This window comes from Mobula birostris, chromosome 7, assembly GCF_030028105.1.
Source record: "Mobula birostris isolate sMobBir1 chromosome 7, sMobBir1.hap1, whole genome shotgun sequence".
Taxonomy (NCBI): domain Eukaryota; kingdom Metazoa; phylum Chordata; class Chondrichthyes; order Myliobatiformes; family Myliobatidae; genus Mobula; species Mobula birostris.
The window spans coordinates 138466834-138483875 of NC_092376.1; the positions used below are offsets into that span (position 1 = coordinate 138466834).

At 42.5% G+C, this 17042-nt stretch overlaps 1 protein-coding gene and 1 long non-coding RNA gene across 3 annotated transcripts in view; one reads left to right on the forward strand and one right to left on the reverse strand.

The window, feature by feature from the left end:
* Positions 1-8805: 8805 nt before the first annotated feature.
* Positions 8806-17042, reverse strand: part of sting1 (stimulator of interferon response cGAMP interactor 1) — a 37252-nt gene continuing 29015 nt past the window's right edge. The window contains exons 7-8 of one of the 2 annotated variants that reach the window (XM_072263798.1): positions 16685-16743; positions 9335-9409 (exon numbers count right to left, since the gene is read on the reverse strand). In XM_072263798.1, the coding sequence (XP_072119899.1) occupies positions 16733-16743 (11 nt within the window). In that variant the 3' untranslated portion in view covers positions 9335-9409; positions 16685-16732. Of the gene's footprint in view, positions 9410-16684; positions 16744-17042 lie in introns of both variants that reach the window. The other variant, XM_072263799.1, reaches the window with a different exon arrangement.
* The window catches only part of LOC140200453 (uncharacterized), a 40533-nt gene continuing 34178 nt past the window's right edge, over positions 10688-17042 (forward strand). Inside the window, exon 1 of the long non-coding RNA XR_011886622.1 lies at positions 10688-10859. This is a non-coding gene — a long non-coding RNA (uncharacterized lncRNA). The remainder of the gene's footprint in view (positions 10860-17042) is intronic.

Sequence of the window (17042 nt, forward strand, 5' to 3'; positions counted from 1 at the left end):
CAACTGGAAATAGAGAGCTTCTCGCAGTCAAGTTGGCTCTGGACAGATGATGTCACTGGCTTGAGAGGGACAAGTACCCTTTTATCATATGAACAGACCACAAAAACATGACTTATATTCAAGAAGCCAAGTAACTGAATTCCAGGCAGGCCAGGTGGTCTCTTTTCTTTAGAGCTTTGGCCAGCGGCTAATCTGGACATTGGAAGTTTGGAGAGGAGGGGGCTTCAATCAGGTCCACTGTATGAGGATAATAGGTAGAAGCAGGTTGCGGCAGCATAAAAGAGATGCGACCAATCGGTGTATTGGATCGATTAGTAACAGCAAATTAAAGGAAAGAGGGGCAAGCGTAGCAGCCATGATTGCAGTGGCTGTCATCTGAGTGGACATAGTCAGAGTGGCGATCTTAATGTGTTAGTTCTTCAATGCTTCAGCCAAGACAGGCTTCGCTCAGAGAAAGCAACGGAAAGAAAAGCTCATTTTCATTTGCGTTCTCTTCTTTCTATCTGCTCAGCCAGCACAGTAGGCATGACAGGCAGGACAGTGAAATGCTCCTTTTGCGGGATGTAGGAAGGCAGGGAGACCTCCAGTGTCCCTGATGACTATAAGTGCAAGAAGTGCATCCAGCTGCAGCTTCTAAAAAACTGCATTAAGGAGTTGGAGCTGGAACTGAATGAACTCCGGATTCGGAAAGCTGAAGGGGTGATAGATAGGACATATTGAGAGGTAGCTATACCCAAGGTGCAGGACACAGGAAATTAGGTGCCAGTCAGGAAGGGGAAAGGGGTTGAAGAGCCAGCGCAGAGCACCGCTGTGGCCATCCCCTTAATGACAGGTATATCACTGGATATTGTCAGGGAGATCACCTAACAGAGCAAAGTTGCAGTAGGTGTGCCTCTGGCACTGAGTCTGCCTCTATGATTGAGAAGGGAAGGAGGGAGAAGAGGCATGCTGCAGTGATAGAGGATTCATTAGTTAGGGGAACAGATAGGAGGTTCTGTGGATGAGAATGAGATTTCCAGATGGTATGTTGCCTCCAGGTGCCTGGGTCAGGGATATTTCGGATAAAGTCCTTAGCTTCTTAATTGGAAGGGCGAACAACCAGAAGTCAAGGTCCATGAAGGTACCAATGACATGGGTAAGACGAGTGGCAAGGTTCTGCACTGGGTGTTCAGGGAGTTAGGAGCAAAGCTAAAGTGCAGGACCTCCAGGGTTGTGATCTCAGGACTGCTACCCATGCCACATGCTAATGAGGTCAGAACTAGGAAGATTATACAGTTTAATATGCGGCTGAGGAGTTGGTGTAGGAGAGAGGCATAAGATTTTTGGATCTGTGGGCTCTCTTCCAGGGAAGGTGGATCTGTACAGAAGGGACAGTTTGCACCTGAACTGGAGGGGGACTAATATCCAAGCAGGAAGGTTTGTTAATGCTGCACAGTGGGGTTTAAACTAGAGCTGCAGGGGAATGGGAACCAGAGTGTCCGGAGCTGCATATATTTCAATGCAAGAAGTATCGTAGAAAAGGCTAATAATAGTGCTGAAGATGAGGTAGCTGGTAGACAAATAGAGGCAATGAGCAGTAAGGAGAGGCCATTGATTGCTGTCAACAGGATGAGTTTCAATGTAAAAGGTGGACAAAATAGAAAAGGGTGAATACAAGACTGAAAGTGTTGTATTTGAATGTACGCAGCATACGGAATAAGGTAGATGAACTTGCAGCACAGTTGCAGATTGACAGGTATGATGTAGGCTTCACCGAATCATGGTTGAAAGAAGATTACAGCTGGGAACCTAATATCCAAGGATATACATTGTATCGAAAGGACAGGCAGGAAGGCAGAGGACGGGGCATTATTCTGTTGGTAAAAAATGAAATCAAATCATTAGAAAGAGGTGACATAGTGTCAGAAGGTGTTGAATCATTATGGATAGAGCTAAGCAACTACAAGGGTACAAAGACCCTGATGGGAGTTATTTACAGAGACCCAAAGTGATTAAGAATTTTGCATCAGTCTTCATGGTGGAAGACTCTAGTAGTACGGTGGAAGTTCCAGGTGTCAGAGGTCACAAAGTGTGTGAAGTTACCACAACTAGAGAGAAGGTTCTTGGGAAACTGAAAGGTCTGAAGGTAGATAAGCCACTTAGACCAGATGGTGTACATCCCAGAGTTCTGAATGAGGTAGCTGAAAAGATCATGGAGGCATTAGTATTGATCTTTCAAGAATCACTAGATTCTAGAATGGTTCTGGAAGACTGGAAAATAGAAAATGTAACTCCACTCTTCAAGAAGGGAAAGAGGCTGAAGGAAGAAAACTATAGGCCAGTTAGTCTGACCTCAGTGGTTGGGAAGACGTTGGAGTCAATTATTAAGGATGAGTTCTCAGGGTATTTGGAGGCACATGATAAAGTAGGCCGTAGACAGCACGATTTCCTCAAGGGAAAATCTTGCCTGACAAATCTGTTGGAAGTCTTTGAAGAAATAATGAGCAGTATAGTCAATGGAGAATCAAATGATGTTGTGTACTTTGATTTTCACAAGGCCTTGACAAGATGCCACTCATGAGACTGCTTAACAAGCTATGAGCCCATGTTATTACAGGAAAGATTCTAGCATGGATAAAGCGTGGCTGATTGGCAGGAGGCAAAGAGCGGGAATAAAGGAAACCTTTTCTGGATGAGGGCTGGTGACTAGTGGTGTTACAATGCAGTCTGTATTGGGACCGATTATTTTTATGTTCTATGTCAATTACTTGGATGATGTAGTTGATGGCTTTGTTCCAAATTTTGTAGATGACAAGAGGATAGGTGGAGGGGCAGGTTGTGTTAAGGAAGTAGAGAGGCTACAGAAGGACTTAGATAGATTAAGAAAATGGACAAAGAGTCGGCAGATGGAATATAGTGTCAGGAAGTGGGTATGGTCATGCGGTTTGGTAGAAGAAATTAAAGGGTTGTCTATTTTTTAAATAGAGAGAAACTACAAAAACTAAGGTGCAAAGCGACTTAGAAGTCCTTGTGCAAGATTCCCTAAGGGTTAATTTGCAGGTTGACTCTGTGGTGAGGAAGGCAAATGCAATGTTAGCATTCATTTCAAGAGGAATAGAATATAAAAGCGAGGATATAATATTGAGAGTTTATAAAGTACTTCTGAGGCCTCACTTGTAGTACTGTGAGCAGTTTTAGGCCCTTTATCTTAGAAAGGATGTGCTGAAACTGGAGAGGGTTCAAAGAAGGTTCACAAAAATGATCATTCCAGGATTGGATGGCTTATCATATGAAGAGTGTTTGATGGCTCTGGGCCTGAATTCTCTGGAATTCAGAAGAATGAGGGGTGACCTCATTGAAATCTATTGAATGGTGAAAGGCCTAGATAGAGTGGATGTGGAGAAGATGCTTTCTATGATGGGAGAATCTAAGTCCAGGGGACACAGTAACTCAGAATAGAGGGGCATCCTTTTAGAACGGAGATGAGGAGAAATTTTTTAGCCAGAGAGGGTTAAATGTGTGGAATTCTTCCTCACACACAGCAGTGGAGGCTAATTCTTAATGTATATTTAAGAAACAGGTTGATATATTTTTGATTGGTGAGGGCATGAAGGGATGCAGGGAGAAGGCAGGGGATTAGGGCTGAGAGGAAAATTGGATCAGCCATGATGAAATGATAGAGCGTACTCAGTGGGCCAGCTGGCATAATTCTGCTCCAATATGTTATGGTCTTATGGTCCTTAACTGTTTTAATTTCGTCCTGACCTATTGACTGGGGTCAAAGAACCAGAAGCCAGATGCTTTGTCCTGTCAGTTCAACGAACCCAAACGAGAGGAGTAGCCTACCACCATTTTGCCCCGAGCCAATGTGATAGTGCCAATTCATTGGGGAATTGACACTCTTGTTCGCAAGGGCCAGATGCAAGGAGAGATACTTCGGAACGGCCCTCCGGGTCAGGTGTTCGTTCCAACTTCCGTCCAGTCTCAGGTTTTTGAATAAGAACACAACATAAGAAATAGGAGCAGGAGTAGGCCATCTGGCCTGTTAAGCCTGCTCCATCATTCAATAAGATCATGGCTGATCTGGCCATGGACTCATCTCCAACTACCAGCCTTTTCCCCATAACTGTTATTTCCCCATCTATGCAAAAAATAGGGACATGTATTGAGAATGACCGCTCATCCAAGGATTGCCAAGACCACTGAGTTCACTAAGAGAAGATATTGGTGGCCTGGAATGGAGAGCAATGTCCGTCAATACGTGCAAGCATGAGAGGTGTGCGCCCGGAACAAGGAGCCCCGCACATAACAATCACCCTCTGCCTGTTCTGGACAGACCATGGGTGCACATCTCCATGGACTTAGTCACTGGGCTTCCTCCTTCCAAGGGGATGACCATTATCATGGTAATTGTCGATCTGTTTTCAAAAGCCTGCAAATTCATCCCCTTGGACAGACTACCACCTGTGGCAGTGACAGCTGAAATTGTCCTGCACCGGGTCTTCAGGATCCACGATTTTCCGCTGGACATTGTGTCGGATCATGGTCTGCAATTCGTGTCACATTTTTGGAGGGCATTCTGTAAGCTGGGGCAACAGCGAACCTTTCCTCTGGGTTTCACCTGCAGTCCCACTGCCAGATGGAGCAGGTGAACCAAGATTTGGAACAAACCCTGTGGTGCATGGCCTCTGAAAGACCGGATGGCTAGTGCAACACATACAAAATGTTGGAGGAACTCAGCAGGCAAGGAAGCACCAATATGAAAAAGTACACTCCATGTTTCGGGCAGAAATGTTGAATGTACTTTTTTTCTATAGCTGCTGCCTGGCCTATGAGTTCCTCCAACATGTTATGTGTTTTGCTTGGATTTCCAGCATCTGCAGATGGTTAGTATGATCATTTGATGTGGCAGATATCATCCACAACACTTTACAGCATTCGGCACATGGGATGTCCCTTTTCGTATGCTAACTTGGGTATCCTCCGTCACTCTTCCTTGAGCAGGAGGCGGATGTTGAGGTTCTTGCGGTTGAAGATCTACTCCAAAGCTACAAGGAAAAATGGACTAGGACAAGGGAAATTTTCCTAGCTTCTACCTGGAAGGCGAGATAAAGGCTAACCACCAGAAAATACAAGGACCACTTTTGCAGCCTGGGAAACAGGTCTGGCTGTCAACTGAAGACTTGCCTCTTTGAATGGGGTCCAGGAAATAGGTATCCAAATTCATTGGATCCTTCAAAATTCTCAGGAAAGTAGACCTGGTGGCTTATATGTTACAGCTCCCCAAGACCCTCAAAGTCAACCCCACTTTCCACAATTCAAAATTAAAACCTGTGAACACCTGCCCTTACCCCCCCCCCCCCGCCCCGACACTGCCCAGGTTTGTCGATGGGGAACAGGTCTTCACCATGAGAAGAATTTTTGGATTCACAATTCAGGGTGTTCAGTAGTTCCTCATGGACTGGGAAGGATTTGGACCCAAGGAATGGTGCTGGATTCCTGAAAGGGATATCTTGGATCTGGCTCTCATCCATAACTACAATCATCACTTCTCCGAGCAACCAGGGTCTTCAGGAGTTGGCCACAAGGGAGGGGGTCCTGTTACGACTCGCACCCAACTGCACAGCTTCTGGGGCTTAAACTCTCTAACCCTCTGGAATATGCATAGCTAGAACAGCCCATTTAAAGATTCAGGACGGTCCCACTAATTGGCAATCATGTTCTAGGAGCCAAGAATTGAGTATTTGAAGAGCACCTGAATGGAGCCTCAGTGCTCAATCATAAGCTCAACCAAAGATATCATCTTGCGTTTTGTTTTGTGCTTAGTTCTTGATCCAGTTCTATTCCGAGTCTCGATCCTAGCCTCAGATACTCCAGCACATGGGTTCAAACCACCCTTGTCAAGGACTCTCATCGCACAGGGAGAAGGCAGGAGAATGTGGTAGAGAGGTATAATAAATCAATCATCAATGAATGGCAGAGCAGACTCAATGGGCCAAATGGCCTAATTCTGCTTCTGAGTCTGATGATCTCATGTCTTATTTTGAGAATGGGAAAAGATATGGTGTTAATGTGTAGATGAAAACATATAAGGACATTGATGTTGATGCTGAAGCAGGATAAAGAATCATTTAAGACATGAAAAACATTCCAGGTCAGCAATATGGCATAGCTAGTGGAGCCACTACCTCACAACGTCAGTGATTCATGTTTGATCATGACCTCAGTTACTCTCTGTGGGAAGTTTATACGTTCTTCTTGTGACCATGTAGATTTTCACCCTCACGTGCCCTAGTTTCTTCCCACTGCTCAAGATGTGCAGATTGAAGAGTTAATTGGGTGTGTGAATTACTCCTAGTTAAGTTTTACAAGCTTGGTAGGATTTATGGGAATGTGAGATTAGGTTAGCTTAGAACCAGTATAAATGGTTGTTACAGACTTGGTTGGCTGAAGGGCCTGTTTCCCGCTGTATGATTCAAAATATGCATCTTCTGAATGTTGAAGTAATGTTACTCAACACGTACCAGGCGTTGATTTTAAATGAGAGGAGCAGTGACAGGTGAAACCATCTCCTGATCAGCGTGGAGTAATGTGCTTTGAATCAGAATCAGGTTCATTATCAATGTCGTATGTCATGAAATTTGTTGTTTTGTATTACATAAATTACAATAAATTACAATAAGGAATATAAAAAATAACCAGTGCAAAAAGAAAGTAAAATAGTGAGGTAGTGTTCATGGACCGTACAGAACACTGATCGTGGAGAGGAAGAAGCTGTTCCTAAAACATTGTCTGTGCATCTTCAGGTTCCTGTACTTCCTCCCTGATGGTTGTAATGACTAATAAGGGCAAAACATACACATAATGGTTTGCTGAGAATCTGTGGGACTGTCAAAGAATGGAGAGATCTTGATATTCAAAGTTTACGATCCCTGAAGCTGGCTAGGGGGTGGGGCGGGTCAGATCGGCTGAAGATATATGGATACCAGACTTCATTCAGCATAGAATATGAGTAGGGATATTATAGTACAGCTTTATAATATATTTATAACATATTAAAAGGCCACAATTGGAGTATAGTATGCAGTATGCATAGTAGAACTGAGGAGAGCTAAGGTACCGGTGACACCTGTTTCCATCCAAGGGGTCAGTGTGGACATGGTGGAGGATTACAAATACCTGGGGATACGAATTGACAATAAACTGAACTGGTCTAAGAACACTGAGGTTGTCTACAAGAAGGGTCAGAGCCGTCTCTATTTCCTGAGGAAACTGAGGTCCTTTAACATCTGCCGGACGATGCTGAGGATGTTCTATGAGTCTGTGGTGGCCAGTGCTATCATGTTTGCTGTTGTGTGCTGGGGCAGCAGGCTGAGGGTAGCAGACACCAACAGAATCAACAAACTCATTCATAAGGCCAGTGATGTTGTAGGGATGGAACTGGACTCTCTCACGGTGGTGTCTGAAAAGAGGATGCTGTCTAAGTTGCATGCCATCTTAGTCAATGTCTCCCATCCACTACATAATGTACTGGGTGGGCACAGTACATTCAGCCAGAGACTCACTCCTCCGAGATGCAGCACAGAGCGTCATAGGAAGTCATTCCTGCCTGTGGCCATCAAACTTTACAACTCCTCCCTTGAAGGGTCAGACACCCTGAGCCGATAGGCTGGTCCTGGACTTACTTCATAATTTACTGGCATAAGTTACATATTACTATTTAACTATTTATGATTTTATTACTATTTATTATTTATGGTGCAACTGCAACAAAAACCAATTTCCCCCAGGATCAATAAAGTATGACTATGACTATGACTATTTTGTTAACCAATTACTGGCGCATAGGATTAGTATACATGGATTATAAATGGTCAATACGGAAATGTCTGCTTCTGTGCTGTAAGGCTCAATGACTCCCTCCAGCAAAAGCTATCAATATTCAGTGTTGAATGACATTACAGATACAAAAATCCCATCATTTACACCCCAGGGGATAATAGTTGACCAGAAATTTAGTTGGAGAGACCACATATATACAACAAAACTAGGTTGAAGCTTAGATGTCCTATATGCTCTGACAGCCCAAAATTAACGTACCATCCACAAACTGAAGTATCGCCTTTACCCTGCATGAGTGCAATTCAGACAAATTTCAAAAGCTAAATATTATCCAGGTTAATACTTGTCACCTGTTTAATGCTTGATATCCAAACCTAAACATTCATTCCCTCCACTACTGATGCAGCGTTGCAACAACAATCTACAAGAAGCCCTCAGCAGCTCACAACAGGATTAAGATACTTGGAAACACTACCTGCAAATTCCCTTCTAAATCCTGGCTGAGAAATACACTGCTGTGCCTTCACTGTAATTGGCTCAAAATCTTACAGTCTGACAACACCATATACAGAATATAACACTAAAACCTTGGGAGCAGTTAGAGATTGACAACAAATGGTGATCATGCCAGTGATGCCCATATATTACAGAAGAATATAAAAAAGTAGAAATTTGCAGCAATAATACATTACATAGAAATCACAGCATAAAAAGGTCATGCGGCCCATCAGTTCTCCCTCACATGTACCTCTGCATATCCTGCTTCACGTAGCAATATCATCACAACCTCTATTTTTTCTTCTTTTTGTGGTTAAGTAGTTTCCTCTCACATGCAATATTATTCCCTTCAACCACCCTGTGGCAAGAAACTCTACAAGTCCAAATAAATGAATTTATCTGAAATCCCAAATACCCCATTAGATTTATTATTGTTTATATTGTATTTACAACCCTTAGTTTTGGAACATAATGAAGTTGATAATAAAAAAAATCCAGTAAATAATTAGACAGCAATGATTTAAAGATAGTGGTTAAACATGAAATTTCACTGACTTGTACAATTTCAGAAAAGTTTTATTATTATAGTTCATGACATCACGTAACGTCTACCTTTGCCACAATAAGTTGACCATCCATAGCATACTTTATTCATAAAATAAACAATAAGATAAGGCTCCTGGAAGTTATGAAGAAGCATGGTTGGAACTCTTTAATTTGCGTTTGGTTAACAAGAAGATACACAATTCTTTAAGATTTGAACGGAAGTCTATGAGGTTTTTTCCACTGCTTTTTGATCACCTGTTAAACTGAAATACCAATGATGATGACAAAACATGCAAAGAGAAAATGTACAACATTTATTAACATTGGCTTCGTAAAGGTTGTGGATCACTGGTCTCACTGATCATTAATGTTTGTTCACTAATCATTAATGGCTGTATACCTTGAGCATTTTGAAAACCAGCATTTGATGTTTCATCCCAAGTGTTTTCCTCTGGTATTGGGTATTCTGTTCTCTCCTGCTTCATACCATTTAGAATCATTGTAGATAACAAATGAGCATTCTCTTTACCATCCTCCAAATCATCTGTAATACAAATCATGTACACTCATAACTGAAATATCCAAAATAAATCAAAATATCAGTAGGCCAATGATATTTTTTACTCTACACAAAGTTACACACCTATCCTTTCAAGTATTTTGCATTACTACTAACCATGGGTTACATCAAATCACTTTGCACTTACACCAATGATCTCAGTAATTGCATTGCAGATGAATCTGCTGACTTGAAGGGAATGACCTGGTGAAGGGGATGGAAAGTAGGGGAGATGTTTCGGTCATCATTGGGTGTCATATGACCCTGCACGCACAAATTCAAGGGGCATTAGAAGCAGACACAAATAAAGCTAGTATCCAGAAATGCATGTACCCATTGTACCCCACCCCACCTACCATAGTGATAAGTGTTAATGGCCAAGAAATTCATCAGATATTAAAAAAGAAACAAAGACAAATGTCACTTCTCTTTGCTATGGGCTTCATGCTTTTAGGCAGATTTTAAAACCAATTCAATTCATTCTTTCTTTGCTTTCTGTATGCATTTAATATTAAATACAACTTCTAATATTTCCCCTTCTCAGCACTTTCACTATTTGCCATTTTCATAATATTCATAGAAAATTTACAATATATAAATTGTAACGCACGTAAATGATTGAAAAAGGAAAGCTACACAGCCTAATCCCACTTTGCAGCACTCGGAGGTTACATCCAGGTATTGTTCAACCTTGGATCTACATTTCTTCTGCTTTTGAATTATTCTGTTAAAGGAAATACATCCTTCCTTCTTCCTCATTGATTAGGGAGATACTTTGCTGGTTCCTCTGTTAATTGAGGTACAATGACTGATTTAAACACTGCACTGTTATCATCTATCACACTCAGCAGCTTTGCAAGTGGAAACACTTACACAAGATGAGAGACGGTCCTCCACTGTTTCAACTAAGGAAGGAAATGCCAAGAATTATAGATCAGATTGCAAACATCTATTGCGGGAAAATTGTTAAACTAATCATGGACTGAATGACTGTATACCTTGAGCATTTTGAAAACCAGTATTTGTTTGTACAAGTTAAATGACTACTGGCACACCCCTTACATTTCTTGCAGAGCTGACTAAAAGAGGTGGGGACATGTCTGGATGTTATTTTTGTGGACTTCCCAAAAGCATTTGGTAAATTGCTTCTGAGCAGTGTGTGGGCTAACACTCACGGAACTGAAGACAAATTATTGAGCCAGTGAGGAAATAAGCAGGAAACAGTGAGGATCCTGGGTATTGACTTCAAATCAGCAGGAAGCAATTACAGTCAACTCCTGATTAACCAGCAGTTGATTTAATAGCTTGTATGCTAAATGTAGGAGATTTTAAAGGCTCACCCTGTCTGAAAAAAAACCCACACTTTCAGGCTTTAAAAATCTGTCACTAGAAAAATCAAGCAAAGTTCAGGAACTGGAGATGGAATACATTAATGGTAAGTAGTGACTTCACCTTAAGCTTAGATTGATTCACGATATTTATGTAGTAGTACCATGCCTTCTTCTTGGGCAATCTCTAAAAGTTAAGAATGATCTACTTCCATTTCCAAGGAATAGAAGATATCCATACACAATCTATTTAACTAGGGTGGCAGTTGCATACCATTTACCACAGAATTCTGACAGAGCAAGGACTTGGTCAAATGACTTGATTGGTCAAGTCCAATCTCTGCTGCACAGACTTAGCAAACACTTGTACGTGACTATGCACTTAGTCGTACTGTAACTGTATATTCTCACAATGGGTTCCTAAGTAGACACACGCACACATGCACAAAAACTGGCCATGAATGCATACATTCGCACCCACACACTTTTCCCCAGCTCCAAAAACCTTCTCTCAGCACAATGACAGGTTGTGTCAATGCAATGTTATAGGTACAGGCATCGCTCTTTCCAACTTCCTGTGCATAGAGTGCGCATTGAGTACTGAAACTAAGTTCAAAGTTCAAGGTACATTTATCATCAAAGTATGTATACATTATGCAACATTGAAATTTGTCTCCTTATAGGCAGCTACAAAACACAAAACCCAAAAGAACCCATTAAATGAAAGACCGACAACACCCAATGTGCAGAGAAAGAAAATAAATAAATTGTGCAAACAATATAAGTAAGCAAATGGCATTTAGAAGGAAACTGAGTCCTCAGACATGAAACCCTGAGCCTCAGTCTCAGTGCAGCTGAGACCAGAGTAGGCATACCGTGCCTATGAAAAGTATTCACCCTCTTTGGAAGTTTTCACGTTTTATTGTTTTTCAAACACTGAATCAGTGGATGTAACCTGGCTTTTTTTTAATGCAGATCAACAGGAAAAGATTCTTTAGGTGTCCAAAAGATCTCCACTCTAAGTGATCTAAATTAATTACAAATATAAAACACAAAATAATTGATTGCATAAGTATTCGCCCCCTTCAGGTCAGTATTTAGTAGATGCACCTTTCTGCAATTACAGCCTTGAGTCTGTGTGGATAGGTCTCTATCAGCTTTGCACATCTGGACACTGCAATTTATCCCCATTCTTCTTTTCAAAACAGCTCAAGCTCTGTCAGATTGCATGGGGATCATGAGTTACAGCCCTTTCAAGTCCAGCCAAAAATTCCCAATTGGATTGAGGTCTGGACTCTGACTTGGCCACTCCAGGATGTTAACTTTGTTGTTTTAAACCATTTCTGTGTAGCTTTGGCATTATACTTCGAGTCATTGTCTTGCTGGAAAACAAATCTTCTCCCAAGTCACAGTTCTCTTGCAGACTGCATCAGCTTTTCCTTCAGGATTTCCCTGTATTTTGCTGCATTAATTTTACCCTCTACCTTAACAAGCCTTTCAGGGCCTGCTGTAGTGAAACATCACCATAGCATGAAGCAGCCACCACCATGCTTCATGGTAGGAATGGTGTGCTTATGCCAAACATAGCATTTAGTCTGATAGCAAAAAGCTCAATTTTGATTTCATCAAACCATAAAACCTTCTTCCAGCTGATTTCAGAGTCTCCCACATGCCTTCTAGCAAACTCTAGCCAAAATTTCATGTGAGCTTTTTCTCAATAGTGGCTTTCTCTTTGCCACCTCCCGATAAAGCTGTGACTGGTAAAGCACCTGGGAAACAGTTGTTGTACGCGTTGTCTCTCCCATCTCAGCCACTGGAGCTTGTAACTCCTCCAGAGTTGTCATAGGCCTCTTGGCAGCCTCCCTCACTAGTCCCCTTCTTGTACTGTCACTCAGGTTTTGAGAATGGCCTGCTCTGGGCAGATTTACAGCTCTGCCATATACTTTCTATTTCTTGATGATTGACTTAACTGTACTCCAAGGTATATTCAGTGACTTGCAAATTTTCTTGTATCCATTTCCTGACTTGTGCTTTTCAATAACTCCTTTTGCAGAGTTGCTTGGAGTGTTTTTCTGTCTTCATGGTGTAGCTTTTGCCAGGATACTGACTCACCGGCAGTTGGATCTTCCAGATACAGGTGTATTTTTACTACAATCAATTGAAACACCTTGACTGTACACAGGTCTCTTAAAACAGATCTCCATTTAACTATGTGACCTCTAAAACCAATTGGCTACACCAGTGATAATTTGGTGTGTCATATTAAAGGGGACTGAATACTTATGCCAGGGGTCTCCTACCTTTTTTGCACCGCACACCGGCCGGGGGAGGGTGGTTAATCACGACCAGACTATAGGTGATAAGTCAACAATAAGTCACTTTTAAGTGGCTAATGCACTCAATTTCGTTTCTAAAAGGGTTTATCTAACTAACTTAATATTAAACACACAGCCCATATTTTCCTCGCATGAATATAGTGATAAGTCAATTATGTCACTTACAAGTCAATAGCTTCATAACATTTTAAGTAACGTTTGGATATTAAATACACAGCGCATATTTTCCTCATATGAACATATAAAATCATTGCAACACACCAATATCGCTGAATCAGTGGGAGCCCTGGGCTTGTTTCCTTGCAACAAGACAGTCCCATCGAGGGGTGATGGGAGACAGCGATACTCGAACGGGGTTCCTTATGTCCAGTCTATTCCGCAATTTAGTTTTCATTGCATTCATTGCAGAAAACCCCACTTCGCAGAGAACTGATGTTGGAAATGTAAGCAACATTTTCAGTGCTTTCGTGGCTATCACAGGATATTCAACCTTGACTTTGATCCAGAATGCCGGCAGAGATGTTATGTCAAACATACTTTTCAGCCCACCGTTATTTGCAAGCTTGAGAAGTTGATCTTCTTCCCACGCTGACATGGATGATTCACTGGGGACATTCACAAATGGGTCATGGACCCATTCCTTTGAACACCTTGGGTCATTTGCGGTTGAGAAGTAACGCTCGAATTCTGTCGACAGCGAAGATAGGTGATCGCGCACCAGCTGTGGGAAGGACGGTGCAGCCTCAGTCTCTCCCAAAATCCCAGCTAATGTTGGGAACATGTCATATATGCCCCTGTCCACTCGCCGTCCCCACAGTTCCAGTTTGGCTTTGAAATCAGACACTTTATATGCCAACTTGAAAACAGTTGTCATTCTCCCCTGAAGTGACAAATTGAGTTCATTGAGCAGGTTGAAGATGTCACACAGACAAGCGAGTTTTGCTATCCACTACTCATCACTGAAGTGTGCTGCCAGTGGTGACTTTTTCCCTGAAAGAAATCTCTGTAGCTGCTCTCTTAACTTTAAAAACTTGGCCAGGGCTGTCCCGCTTGATAGCCACCTGACTTCAGTGTGTAAGAGAAGGCATTTCTGCTCTGCATCCATTTCCTCGCAAAGCTGCTCATAAGTTAAGGGCTTATGCTTTGATGTGATTGGTAACTTCAACAACGTCACTCAATATGCTGTTAAGATCAGGTGACATTTTTCGGCTAGCCAGCATTTCCCTGTGTATGACACAGTGTGTAGACTGGCATTCAGGAGCAACCTCTTTGACTCAGGTAGTGAAACCAGACAGCTGTCCAGTCATAGCTGCAGCCCGTCTGTGCATATTCGAACACAGAATGACCAGTCCAGTTTGCCTGACATGTAGTCATTCAAAGACTTGAATAGTTCTGCCCCAGTTGTGTTAGTTGGCAGCGGCAGTGCACACAACATATCATCTTGAAATACATATCGCACATAAACCAGCAGCATTGCCTTGTTGTCGACATCGGTGGACTCGTCGACCTGGATAGCATACCATGGTGACTCGTTAAGCCGTTCCAACAGCTGTGCTTTGATGTCCTCCGCTACGTCATCGATTCTCCTTGAATCTGTGGTAGCTGAAAGAGAAACCTGTGCCATCTTGTTAGCTGCAGCTTCTCCCAACAGTTCGCAGCACATGTCCTTGACAGCAGGCAGAGTCAATTCTTCACCAACAGTGAAAGGCTTCTTAGCCTTAGCAACATGGCTAGCCACTAAGTACGATGCTCTCAGAGCAGCAGCATTTGTGGAGGTGGTGGCTCTCAGCACTTGCTTCTGTCCAGTTTGCTCACGTTTTTTCCACTCAAAAAACTCAATGGGTTTGTCTTTAAGTGCAGGGTGCTTGGACTCAAGGTGCTGAAGCAGTTTTGAGGGCTTCATTGCCTCATTAGACAGCTTGTCTCCACATATCACACACAGGGGGCTTGGAGCGTGCGAGTCACCGATCGCAATAAAGCCATATTTTATGTACGACTCGTCGTATTTTCTGTTGAAGGAAGCTTTCTTTTTTTTGGCAGTCTCGGCCTCAGCTGTCTCTGCGATATCATCTTTGTTAGGCCTTTTATGTCCCCTACCACCTCTTCCAAAGAAACTCTCAAACGATGTTTGTTTTTCACTCATCAAGTAGTTGTAGGCTAATGACCGACTGATAACCTTGCGTGCATAATGACCTCGCGTGAGTTCAAGTTCAACAGTGGGCATGACAAGGAATGAGGAAAGGTGCAGCTGACTCATATCGTTTCATATCGCCAAACCATATCATTCCCTCGCGGCCCAGTAGCACATGCTTTGCGGCCCAGTACCGGTCCACAGTCTGGTGGTTGGGGACCACTGACTTCATGCAATCAATTATCTTGTGGTTTATATTTGTAATTAATTTAGATCACTAGGGAGAGGTCTGTTTCCACTATGACACAAAAGAGACTGTTTCCGTTGATCAGTGTCAAAAAGCTAAGTGAAATCCATTGTGATTCAGTGTTGTAAAACAATAAAACATGAAAACTTCCAAGGGAAGGGGGTGGTGGTGATTACTTTTTATAGCTGCTGAATATAGAATCAGAGTCCCTTCATCAGGACTGGAAAGAAAGGGGGGAAAGAAGCCAGAATCAGAAGGTGGGGGAAAAGGGAAGGAGTACAAGATCAAAGCAGACAGGCAAAGCCAGGAGGATGGGGTGAGAAACTGGAAGGTGATAGGTGAGAAAAATAAAGGGCTGAAGAAGGAGGAGTCTGATAGAAGGGGAGAGTGGACCATGGGAGAAAGGGAGAAAGGATGGCTATCAGGGGGAGGTGATAGGACAGGGAAGGAGAACAGAAGAGGTAAGAATGGAGCCAGAGTGGGGAATGGAGGAAGAGGGAAGAGGGAAAAGGAAAGAGGGAAAGTGGTGGTAAAAATTACCAGAAGTTAGAGAAACTGATGTTCACGCGTCACTTTGGAGGATATACGGTGTTGCTCCTCTGACCTGAGGGTGGTCTCATCTTGGTAATAAGCAATGCTATAAACTGACATGTCAGAAAGGGAGTAAGGATTGGAATTAGGATAGTTCACCAGTGCGAAATTTTGCTTGTTCCATATCGAACAAAGGTGCTTGACAAAGCAGTTCCCCAGTCTAAGTCGGGTTTCACCAGTGTTGAGGAGGCTGCATTGGGAGAACTCAATACAGCAGATAGCCCCAGTGGATTCACAGGTGAAGTGTTGCCTCATCAGGAATGACTCTTTGGAGCCGCAAATGGAGATAAGGGAAGAAGTGAGTGGGCAGGTACAGCACTTCTTCTGCTTTATAAAATCAACGAGTCTATGAGTGACAATTCTGTATCTTAATTTGATGCCTTTGTTGATACCAGTTGGTCTCTTCATATTTTTATTCTTTTTAAAATAAAAGCAATTATCATATACAGTAGCTGCAAACCTGGCCACAAAGGCATCTATTTTATCATCCAGATCACTAACAAATAAGATAAAAAAGTAGCAAAACCAAACCAACCCCTGAAGAACTCCACTAGTCACCAGCAGCTAACAAGAAAGAGGCCCTCTTTGCATTCTACCAGTCAGCCAATCTTCTATCCATGTTCGTACCTTCCATGGGCTCCATTCTTGCTTAGCAGCTTCATGTGCAGCACTTTGTCAAAAGCATTCTGAAAATCCAAATAAACAACAGCCATTTGCTTTCCTTTGTCTATCCTGCGTGATATTTCCTCAAAGAATTCCAATGAATTCTGAGTCATAACACTACAGCATTGAAACAGGGCCTACAGTCCCATCTAGTCTGTGCTGGAACAGTAATCTGCTGAGTCCCATCGACTTGCACCTGGACCACAGCCCTCCATACCCTCCTATCCATGTACCTGTCCAAATCTTTCTTCAATGTTGAAATTGAACCCACGTCCACCACTTGCACCAGCAGCTCATTCCACACTCTCACCACCCTCTGAGT